This window comes from Triticum aestivum, chromosome 4A, assembly GCF_018294505.1.
Source record: "Triticum aestivum cultivar Chinese Spring chromosome 4A, IWGSC CS RefSeq v2.1, whole genome shotgun sequence".
In the NCBI taxonomy this organism is placed as follows: domain Eukaryota; kingdom Viridiplantae; phylum Streptophyta; class Magnoliopsida; order Poales; family Poaceae; genus Triticum; species Triticum aestivum.
The window spans coordinates 754,153,801-754,164,759 of NC_057803.1; the positions used below are offsets into that span (position 1 = coordinate 754,153,801).

The following is a 10,959-nucleotide window of genomic DNA, read 5'->3' on the forward strand; positions in this document are numbered from 1 at the left end:
CTAACTGGCGCACCGTGTGCCTCCCTGTCAATCACTTTGTACGCAACATGCAGTACACATTGATCATTGATCATTGATCATTTTCTTCTCCAAATAGCGACGGCAGACACAGATTGTTGAAAAACAGAAGTAAAATTGCACACAGATTGTTGGGGCGGGAGTAGGTGTAGGTAGAAATTGACAGAGCCGTCCGTTTCAAACACTCAACTTTGTAAACAACAAGTCCCACTCATCTATCTTCAAAACATTAATCAATTCTCTCAAATAAACTGGTAGACAAATCAAAACCTGTTCCTATTCCGCGTATATATAAATAGAGCAATCTAAAGTTACCACCTGCAAGCAAACTTGTTATTGCTTAAACAAACAAACAAACAAACAAACAAACCAAGGCATCAGTTGTAGGTGTAGAAATCATCAGTAACAGTGTTGTTGAATACTACAAGGTACCCTTGTTTGAAAATCAGACGAAACGGGCAGCAGGGTTCGTCAATATGATGATGATGTTCATCTCCTTTCACCCAAGAATTTTTTTGCATAGTCCTGAAAGATGATGGTTAAGTTCGTCTAGAAGTAAAAGAAAAATTGTAGAGAAGATTGTGGCAGAAGCTGTAGAAATTAACAGAGCCGTCCCTTTTCAACACTGTGTTTGGTCAACACAGGTCTCACTCATCTTATCTTGAACTCATTAATCCTCCCAAATGAATAAATAAATTCCTATTCCATGTGAGTATAAATAGAGCAGAGCAACAGAGCAATCTAAAGTTACCACCTGCAACCAAACTTGTTGTTGCTTAAACAAACAAACCTTAACCAACCAACCAACCAACCATGGCATCCTCAGTTGTGGTGGATCACAGCCAGCGTGAGATGGAGATCAAAGCCTTCCACGAAAGCAAAGCCGGCGTCAAAGGCCTCGTCGACGCCGGTGTCACCAAGCTTCCCTCCATGTTCATACACCCTCCAGAGGATCTTCTCAGCTCTTCCCTCCCTCAAGAAGAAGAAGAAGACGACGAGCATCTTCACAAGATTCGCAGCCTTCAGTTCCCCGTGATCGATCTTACCGGGTTTGATACTGATTCCTCGGAGAGTCGAAAGGAGATCGTGGAGGAGATAAGGAGCGCGGCAGAGTCATGGGGCTTCTTTCAGCTGGTGAACCATGGGATTCCTCTTGGCGTCATGGAGGGAATCCAGAGAGCAGTCCGAGCTTTCCATGAGCTTCCTCAGGAGGAGAAAGCAAAGTGGTACTCGCGCGACTTTTCTCGCAAGGTTAACTTCTTCAGCTTTCATGGAGATCTCAGCGCAGCAACTCCGGCCGACTGGAGAGATACCTTATCTTGCAAGACTCTACAAGACCCCGAAAGCTTTGAAGAAATACCACAAATCTGCAGGTCATCCCTCCACTATCTAATATATAATTAGCTTCACACACTAAGTTTTTATTAGTTATCCCATGTTAGAAAAATATTAATATTTATTTCCAACTGAAGCTTCTTTTAGAAAAGAGGATGACCCCTGGGTTCTGCATCTGGGAGAGCATGCGGCCATTTTATTGATTATTCTTGAGGACGAACAATAATATGTCTGAATCCGTCATCTTGGCAACATCTGCCGCTACTCCTATCCATATGATGAAGGGGTGCAAGCCGGGCCACATACCCAGACCTCTCACCTACGCCTAACATCTAAAGCCGGAGGCCCCGACCGAGCCATCTACCGGGTCCAGGGCACAAACCGGTCCGACGCGCTCATATGTGTCGTCGTCGCCATCTTCCACTGGTCCATCTTCAGAGTAGATTGAGGTGTCAACCTTAGCAGGTCCTCCGCCATCAACGCCACCACGACGCCAAACGACGACCTCCACCTACGCGAGCCTTGGCAGGTCTTCCTCCATGGACGCCACCACGATGCCAAACGACGACCTCCACCTACGCGAGCCTTGGCAGGTGTTCCGCCATGGACGCCACCACAACGCCAAACGACGACCTCCACCTACGCGAGTCCATCTCCAAGCAACGGACGTAGATCCATGCTAGGATAGGTCCGCACCACCGTCGTCGCCCACCACCCATAAGCGCCACCCAACCCCAAGGTTCCCAAAGCAGCGGCTTCAAGAAGGTAACGGCGCCGTGAGCGCCGCCGCCGCCTAACAAAATTAGGGCTTTCGCCCGGGAGACATAGGGGAAGGGGAAGTGAGGAGAGCAGTCCATACCGACGCTTCCAAGGAGGGGAACGACGCCCTAGGGTCGCGAGAGGGAGGAGGGAGGTCACGAGAGGGACGCGGTATAAGCCGAATAGAACACAGTATCTGATGACCTGCCAAGTAACAAGAACGAACCATCATTTCCAACTGAAGCTAACGGTGCTTTTGTTTGTAATAGAGATAAAATTATATTTTTGATAACATTGTGAAAGTGTACAGAGAAGAAGTGAAGGAGTACATGGAAGGCATCGATGGAGTTGTGATGAAGTTGTCTGAGTTATTTTCGGAAGCTTTAGGTCTTGCAAGTGATTATCTAGCAAGCACAAGATGCTTCAATGCAAGGTCAATGGCGTGTCACTATTTCCCGATATGTCCCGAGCCACATTTGACCATGGGTGGGACCAAGCATACTGACCTCGGGTTCCTCACCTTGCTCCTCCAAGATAGTGTCGGCGGCCTTCAAGTTCTTCATCAAGGTGTTTGGATTGATGTTCCTCCGGTCAAGGGTGCGTTGCTGGCCAATATTGCTGACATGACGCAGGTACTGTCACACTTTCAGCTAACCAATTTTCTATACATTAATTATATATTTATAAATTTACTCATATGGAATATATATTTCTATTATTTTGTTAAACTATTTATTTATTCCTGATCATAAATTAATAACTATCTTATCTTCTATGTTTGTGCTTACAATATTCATCTATAAATAATATTTAAAATAATCTATTGTTATTGTTAGTATACAATTCTATCCGTATATGTGTATCTAAGCTAATATAAAAATTACATATTTTATGGGTACTAGTATTTTTTGTGAAATCTGGACGTTTCCCTTTCTACTAGTAGAGCTATAATATATAAGACTGGATAGCGGTTTTACCGTGCAGTGATAAGTTTCAAAAAATATATATAAGAGTGAATAATATATTCCCCAATCTCTCATTGTCTCAAGTTCTAGTCTTTAATTTTAAAATTATATTAAAATGGTGCGTAAACTCTAAACTATTAGTAAATATAGAAATTTTAATAAGAAATGACATTACCAATTGATATTGGACCAATCACATGCATATTTGTATTCTAGTTGTTGATGTCATTTTTTGTAAATTGGTCTTTATTTGTGATTTAAGATTTAAGGACGGTTTTGACACAATTTTAAAATCTAAGAATAATTTAATTATCATAAAAATAATTTTATTCGTGATAAATTTGCAATATTATTTTTGACATAAACAGTAATGTTTAATAAATTAAACTATACTTAACTAAAATATACTCCCTCTGTTCCCAAATATTTGTCTTTCTAAAGATTTCAACAAGTGACTACATACGAAGCCAAATGAGTGAATCTACACTCTAAAATATGTCTACATACATCGGTATGTTGTAGTCCATTTGAAATGTTTAGAAAGATAAACTTTTGGGAACAGAAGGAGTATGTTGTTACTCACCATAATACCATACACCATCATTGATCTCTATGATGGATTGTTTGAATTCCAATTCTTATTTGTCCTTTTTGAAATTGTGCAGATTATTACAAACGGGAAGTTCAAGAGCGTGGAGCACCGAGTTGTGCTAAGACCAACTGTAGAGCCACGTATCTCAATTGCATGCTTTCTAAGCACTGATGATCTTGATAGGCCATATGGGCCGATAAAGGAGCTTTTAGCACAAGACAACAAGCCCATTTATGAGCAAGTCATATTCGGTGAATACATGAAGAAGTATAAACTATAAATTACATCAACGGGTGTTGGATTCTGTATATTACATCCTCCTAGAATAAGGTTGTGATTGGTGACATTAATAATGTGGAACAGTGGAAGCATAAAAAATTATAGATTTTAAGAGATATTGTGCAATGTATCTTCTTTTCATAATCGATGCGGTGTATGGTTTGCTGAATAATTATTGAGAATTTTAATGCGTGTCCATTTATTGTATCTTTAGAGCAACTCCAATGGGGTGATCCAAACGGATGGTGATTTTGTCCGCTTTTTGTCTGTTTGGTCAGCCGCCCGCCCATCGTCCGTCCTATTTTAGATATGGGTCGGCAGCACGCGCAACGCGCCGACCCATATGTGTCGGCGTGGCCGGCTGGCCGGCCTATTTTGCATTGATGAATTTGCATTTAAACATATAGTCAAATAACATAGTTTGAACCGAATAAAATAGCATAGTTTTACAAGACAAATAAAATTAAAATGTCTGACATAGTTCTCACATAGTTTGCAATCGAATAAAAAAAGATACATCTATTGGTTGCCAACATGAGCTCACATATGCTCAACCGAATTATTTTGCAGTTGCACATGAGTTTCCCAATCACGCATGTCATGATGAAATTGGGTGAACTGTTCAAATGTTGCCCCTCCTCCATGCTCAGGCACAACATTCTCACCCTGAAACTGAAACCCTTGATCGTACAGACGTTCTGGGCGCTCGTCTTCTATGATCATATTGTGCATGATCACACAAGCAGTCATCACCTCCTACAGTTTCTGCATGCTCCAAGTATTAGCAGGATACTGAATGATGCCCCATCGAGATTGCAAAACACCAAAGGCACGCTCGACATCCTTCCTAGCACTCTCTTGCTCTTGGGCAAATCTTTTCATCTTCTCTGGGTTGGGTATTGTCTTGACAATAGTGGTCCACTAAGGATAGATATTGTCACCCAGGTAGTATCCTTTGTCATAGTTGTGGCGGTTGACAGTAAAGTTCACCGGTGGGATGTTGCCTTCGGCAAGCCTAGCAAACACCGGCGAGCGTTGAAGCGCGTTGATATCATTGTGTGATCCAGCCATTGCCAAAGAAAGTGTGCTAGATCCAGAGATCTTGAGACGCCACGGACTCTAGTATGACAGTGCAAGCCCTGACATGGCCCTTATACTGCCCTTGCCAAGAAGAAGGGCAGTTCTTCCACTCCCAGTGCATGCAGTCTATGCTACCCAGCATCCCTGGGAAGCCCCTGCTGGCATTCATCGCCAACAAACGGGTTGTGTCTTCAGCAGTCGGCTCTCTCAAGTACTCAGGGCCAAACACAGCAATAACAGTCTTGCAGAACTATACAGGGACTCTAGGCATGTAGACTCGCTTATACGGATATGCAAGCATTCGGATGGCGGCAGTGCATTTCTGATAAGAGGAAAAACCAATCTTGCCAACGGCATCCTCTTTGCACTTGAAAATAGTCATCCTAGGCGACCACCCCCTCTCTAATACGGTTGAAAAGATGCCTACTCATACGGAAACGGCGGCGGAATTTTTGATGTTTGAACAACGGGTTTGTTGTATCAAAGTAGTCCTTCCAAAGAAGGAAATGCCCGCTCTCTCGGTTGAGATTCAACGTCGGAAGGTGGCCCGGAATGGAGCCACCGAACAATGGCCGCTGGTTGTTGAGGTGGTGATGGACCAACACGGCAAGCCATTATCTCCTCCTCTTCATTGGACAATGAATCGTCGGAGTCGCAAAGAAAATTGTGAAAAAAGAACTCGTCGGCGGAGTCCATTTTGTACCTTGGCAAACTGTTGAACAACTTATGGGCGTCGACGAAGGAGACGGCCGGCGAAGGGAGTCGCGGCATGCACGAACCAGCTAGCTGCCTTACCGGCGTCCGACGAGTGGGCCGGCGTCCGACGAGCGTGTCGGTGAGGATCTGGCGGGGCGGCGAGGCGGCTTCTTGGTCGGGGGCGGCTGTGTAGTGAGGGGTAGAAGCAGTTGGCTATCCGGCGACAAGACGGTGGTGGCGGGTGACGTGGGAGTGGACGGCGTTGTTGGGCGGATGTGGAGCCGCCGACAGTTGGCAGAGTCGCTGGCAAAAATGGGCGGCGGCGTCGGCGACGAAGAAGGCATGCGAGGGTTGCTGTTGGATAGGGGGAGGCCATTATGCCACCGATCAGCGGGCCCGGGGAAAGAGAAGGCGAGCGGGCACGTGTCTGCGCTGACGCAAATCCGGCTCAAAAATGGGCCGGGAATGGGTCGCCCGCGGACGAAAAGCGGACGCGTGTTGAACCGCCTTTTATATCCGCGCCGACCCAAACAGACGGCGACGAACGAAATGAGTCGCTCCATTGGAGTTGCTCTTATGATCATATCGACGTCCTCGGCGACTTTGCCGCTCCGACGAGCTGCAGCGAACGCTAGCGGCCTTGACGACATCTTCTTGGCTATGTTTCATGTGACATTCTTCAAGTGCGGCAGAGTGTGCCTTGGGGCGGTGGACGTCAGGGAGGCGAGGGGCGACGTTGGTGTCCCAGTGGCTAAACATATTTGCATGTAGCAAGAACTTTATCAAGACCTACTCAAACATCATTGAAGCATATATAATTTGGTGGTAGACATAAAGAATAGACAACAATCGGGTAATTATTATAAAATCCAGGCAAGAATATTGATACCCATCTTGTTGTATTTTGTTTGAGTTTCGCAATATTTATAAAGCATTCAACATAGTACAGTATTAAAAAAATACGCATATATTTCATCTTAATTATGAGGCATTGCTAAGTGTCGTCTCATTAAGCTTTTTGATTTTAAATCCTAAGATTACCAAGCTAATAAGTTGGTACTATCCGTAGCTTCCCTTTATCCGTAGTTCCTTTTGTGAAGGCAGCCAAATATGCTCCAGAGGTTGAAATTGTGATACAGTGAGTGAAGAAAAACAGAGTAATGCACGGGAGAAGAGGTTGAATGCAGACCGCGACCACGACCAGCGCTATCGTCGTCAACATCGGTAAGAATCAACCTGCCTGCAACTGCAATACACCTCTGCTTGGATCCGATCAACATTCAGCATCACTCACTCCTGCCTGCAGTTATCACTGAAACTGAACAGCTGTTTTTTTTCAAAATGAAGTTGAGATACACTCTTGTCTTCAAACTTGTGCTTGAGGATTAAGAAACTCAACTTGAGATGCACTGCACTAACATATGCATATGCATATGCATATGCTCTGCTCCCATTCCCATATGGAGTGGAGTAGGTCATGGAGTTGCTAACATAACTCCATCATCCATTCATTCATTTGCTTGCATAGACAATAGAGTTTGTAACTCCATTTCTCTCTCCAATATCTCATCTCATCTCATCTCAATGGGATGCCTACATTACAAACTCCATACGGTACGGTAGAGAGACCCTAAAGTTACTTAACACAGACAGACAGACAGACACCAAGTCAAGTATATACATCACACCCAGGGCAGCAACACCAACACAAGTATATATATATATAGAGAGAGAGAGCCTACCAACGAACGAAGAACGATGATGATTTGGAGGAACCGTTTAGTTTAGTTCTCACCGGCTGGCCGGTAGCTCAGTCACCTCCAGACACCAACCAACACAAGCACAAGCAGAGGGGCCATCACCAGGAGCGCCACCCACAGGGACCTCCGCACGGCGGTTTCTGAAGATGAATCTCCAGGGCCAGGCACGCAGCCACTGTTGCGCACGAGTCCGTCCTGGTCGTGCCCGTTTTGACCCGAGTCCTGCTTCACCCTCTGCTTCAGACCGGCTCCACGACGCGGCTTGCCATCTTCTTCTTGTTCCAATATGCTGTTATCTGCACGGCACCGAATTTACCAAACACCTCAGCTTAGCCACAGCTCGCCATACGGGCACTAAGCCATCCTTTCTCTTTCAAAATTGAACAAGGCTTATTTATTACGTACCACTGAATGATAGATGCTGGAGCTTGTCTGCAACTTCCACGGGAGAAACCAGCAGCGCTTGAGCAGGAGCCATGTTATGCATCAGATCTCCAGCCTGAGCAAGACAGACATATTATGATGAGTACAAAATACTAATAAGTAGACTTGCTCTCAGTCTTTTTTCAAACATAACTCAAGGTAAGTCTGAACCATACATACCATAGTTTGGAAAAGTGCATCATTGACATGATCATCCTCCTCATGGTTGCTGGATGAACTTTCTGTGCTACAGCCTGCTGATTCGCCCTCACCTTCTTCGCTTTCCGAGTCACAAGCTAATATAGGCTGAGACGCCGATGCCCTGTCAACAGCGTACGCAAGCCGGATCCTCCTTGCCGCAATCCCTTGTTGCAGGTCCATCAACTCTACTGGAGCTGTGGGCTGCTGCTGCGCCGAGGGTGCTGCCCCCATAGAGCCCATATCTTGGCCAATTGAATTTATTATGTCGCTCCTGCCCGATTCTAGCATAGAGTCCAACAGATCTTCAGGATAAGGAGTCCATGAGCCTGTAGGATTGGACGCGCCCGTTTCGTCATAGGCTGGAGTGAGCAGGATGTCATCCAGATTTATGGTACCGTCCTGATACATGGAGAAGTCATGCTGCGCATCACCCATGTTGCCAATGAAAGGGAACTCCGTGTAAGGACGCATCGGGGAATTGAACATAGGGAATTCATCGTATCTCTGATGCTCGGCCTGTAGCTCTATGTCTGGAAGCTGCTCCAACGAAGCCATAAAAGCATCCTGCAATTTAATTTATGGATAAGAAAAGACACACACACATTTCTCAGTCAACTGAAAGACAGGAGAACAGGCTCAAGATAATATAATGTACTCAGGAAAGGGAAAACAAGCAGTTGACCTGATCCGCTGACTGCTCTGCGGCGCCGGTGGCTGTGGCTGCAAGAACATGGGCCGTGGAGGAGTGATCATTAGTAACATTGGTCGGAGTCAGCTGGGTCGAATCAGATGGCGAGGCCTTGTCTTCCACCATGGAGGCGCTGGCCGTGTCGTCGGCTTGCTGTAGCAGCGGATTGGCTGGAGGCGACGTGGACGGGGGTTCTGAAATGGGCGCCGGGGCCTCTTCGTCCTGCTTGTTGAACAGGCGGTACAGAACAAAGCTATCCTGAAGAAACAAATTAACAAGAAGACATTTGGAGAGGCATCAGGTTATATATATACATAGTTTATCATCTTGGAAGCATGTACTGTCCTATTGTAATGGCAAAATTCGAATATACATAGTGTTTATGACAAGTTGACAAACAATTTCCAGTGGAATCCTGTATAGGAGTGAGCGAGGTACACTGACTGACTGTGCCTGCACAATGGATATTCATCGTCTTGCAAGTATGGCCAACCCTATTGTTATGGCAGAATTGGCCCAAGAACAGGGTGAGGCTGCAAATGGTACTGCTAAGCTAGCTAGCTAGCACATTCATATTCATATTGATCATAGAGAAGAAAGAAAGGAGCAACCCTGAGGAAACAAGAAGAAGATATTTTGACACATATTCATATTCATCCTGCCAATAAGTATGCTATGTCCTCCTATCCTAGTGTTCAAATCCTGTCAAGACTGCAAACTGTACCTATTTAAGCTAGCTATCACATTCATATCCATAGTACTCCCTCCGTTCTTTTTTTTATAAGTCGTTTCAGACAGCTGAAATTGAGCTGTTTTGCACGCTGTCTAAATGTCTGCAACGTCTTATAAAAGTGAAGAGAGGAACGAGCAAGTGAATGAGATGCAATATTCTAATTGTGAAGAAACAAAATAGATGAGTTGAACTGAAATTGGAGCAGAGCAGTACAAGAGGCAGAGGATCTGATGTGGTTGGACTAAGTTATCCTTTGCTCCCTAGATAAAGAAATAAAGAGGAACACATTTCGACAGACAGCCTTAGAGTTATGTAAAGTTGACAACCGATAATAAATATCCTAACTGCTGGCTGCAAATAGCTTGGTACTGCTAACACTTATGTAAAGTTGAGATGGAAGCAGAGCAGAGAAAAACAATTGAGCACATTCATATTCATATCATATCCATATCCATACTAGGTAGTATAAATAATTGAGAAGCAAGCAGCTGAATGAGATGCTACAAGAGGCAGAGTATCTATCTACTGTATCTGATTTGACTAGTCCCACTTAGTTATATGTGCCTGACTCACTGACTGACTGCAACCCTAACTTGGTATCTATCTTCTGATTTGTTGCCAATAAGCAAGCTAGGTAACACATTGGCATCCATGGCATGGCAGAAAGAAAGAAAGAAAGAAAGAATTACTCTACTCTACTTATTCAAGCTGAAATCAAATCAAATCAAATCAGTGGAAGCAGAGCAGAACGATAAGAGGAAGGGGAAAAGTTACATTTTGGGGGCCTGCAGATTGGGATTGGGATTGGGACTGGGATTGGGACTGGGATTGGGGGTTTGGGTCGGTGGCGGTGTACTCGTGCATGATCCACGGGGTGCGTGCGCCGCGTGGGGCGCGGCCGCGGTGGAACACCAGGGTCTTCTTCACGCCGATGAGGGCGCCCTTCCCCCTGCAGCCCCCCGGGCCGGGTCCGCGGATGAGTCGGTCCTTGCCGGTGGCCTTCCAGTACCCGGCGGCGGTGGAGCGGCAGGAGCGGGAGGACTTGCCGGGGTACTTGGGGCGGTCGCGGCGGGCGAAGAAGAACCACTCGGGGTCGTCCGACTTGATGACGGAGCGGGCGGGGAGGTCCCAGGGCTCCACCGCCGCCAGGTCCACGTCCGGGATCGCCAGCAGGTCCGGGTGCGCCCGCCCCGCGATCTTGGCCTTGAGGTAGTGCCGCACCAGCTCCTCGTCCGTCGGACGGAACCGGAACCCCACCGGAAGCACCGCCGGGGTCGAGGAGGAGGACGACGACTCCGACCCCGCCGCGGTCGTCGTCATCGCTGGCTGGCTAAAGACTCTGCTTTTCTTTCTTTCTTTCTGACTGTCCGGGAGCAGAGCAGAGGAGAGGGGAAGCAGAGCAAGAAAGACAGTGGTGAATGGATGGATGG

General features: G+C 46.0%; 2 protein-coding genes across 4 annotated transcripts; one reads left to right on the forward strand and one right to left on the reverse strand.

Annotated features, from left to right (window-relative positions):
• Window positions 1-777: 777 nt before the first annotated feature.
• On the forward strand, window positions 778-4,144 carry LOC123088671 (1-aminocyclopropane-1-carboxylate oxidase homolog 1). Its single transcript, XM_044510905.1, has 3 exons — window positions 778-1,391; window positions 2,423-2,744; window positions 3,743-4,144. The coding sequence occupies exons 1-3, from the start codon at window positions 832-834 to the stop codon at window positions 3,947-3,949; spliced, it is 1,089 nt and encodes a 362-aa protein (XP_044366840.1). The 5' UTR covers window positions 778-831; the 3' UTR covers window positions 3,950-4,144.
• Window positions 4,145-7,207: 3,063 nt separating this feature from the next.
• On the reverse strand, window positions 7,208-10,959 carry LOC123088674 (NAC domain-containing protein 62). Of its 3 annotated transcripts, none has more exons than XM_044510908.1 (6): window positions 10,304-10,959; window positions 8,791-9,054; window positions 8,484-8,672; window positions 8,088-8,372; window positions 7,890-7,983; window positions 7,208-7,780 (listed from the first exon to the last, which is right to left on the reverse strand). In XM_044510908.1, exons 1-6 carry the CDS (start codon window positions 10,847-10,849, stop codon window positions 7,539-7,541), a joined length of 1,620 nt encoding a protein of 539 aa, XP_044366843.1. In that variant the 5' UTR covers window positions 10,850-10,959; the 3' UTR covers window positions 7,208-7,538. The 3 variants fall into 3 exon arrangements, with proteins under 3 accessions (XP_044366843.1, XP_044366842.1, XP_044366841.1); XM_044510907.1 differs by having other exon boundaries at window positions 8,088-8,672; window positions 10,304-10,332; window positions 10,363-10,958; XM_044510906.1 differs by having other exon boundaries at window positions 8,088-8,672; window positions 10,304-10,957.

Excerpts from the sequence above, each read along its gene's own strand:
- LOC123088671 (XM_044510905.1), top strand. The coding sequence starts at position 832 with ATGGCATCCTCAGTTGTGGTGGATCACAGCCAGCGTGAGATGGAGATC. Across the intron at positions 1,392-2,422 it reads GAAATACCACAAATCTGCAG|AGAAGAAGTGAAGGAGTACA; the intron begins GTCATCCCTCCA and ends GAAAGTGTACAG. Across the intron at positions 2,745-3,742 it reads ATATTGCTGACATGACGCAG|ATTATTACAAACGGGAAGTT; the intron begins GTACTGTCACAC and ends GAAATTGTGCAG.
- LOC123088674 (XM_044510906.1), bottom strand. The coding sequence starts at position 10,849 with ATGACGACGACCGCGGCGGGGTCGGAGTCGTCGTCCTCCTCCTCGACC. Across the intron at positions 9,055-10,303 it reads AATCTGCAGGCCCCCAAAAT|GATAGCTTTGTTCTGTACCG; the intron begins GTAACTTTTCCC and ends TTGTTTCTTCAG. Across the intron at positions 7,984-8,087 it reads ATGCACTTTTCCAAACTATG|GCTGGAGATCTGATGCATAA; the intron begins GTATGTATGGTT and ends TGTCTTGCTCAG.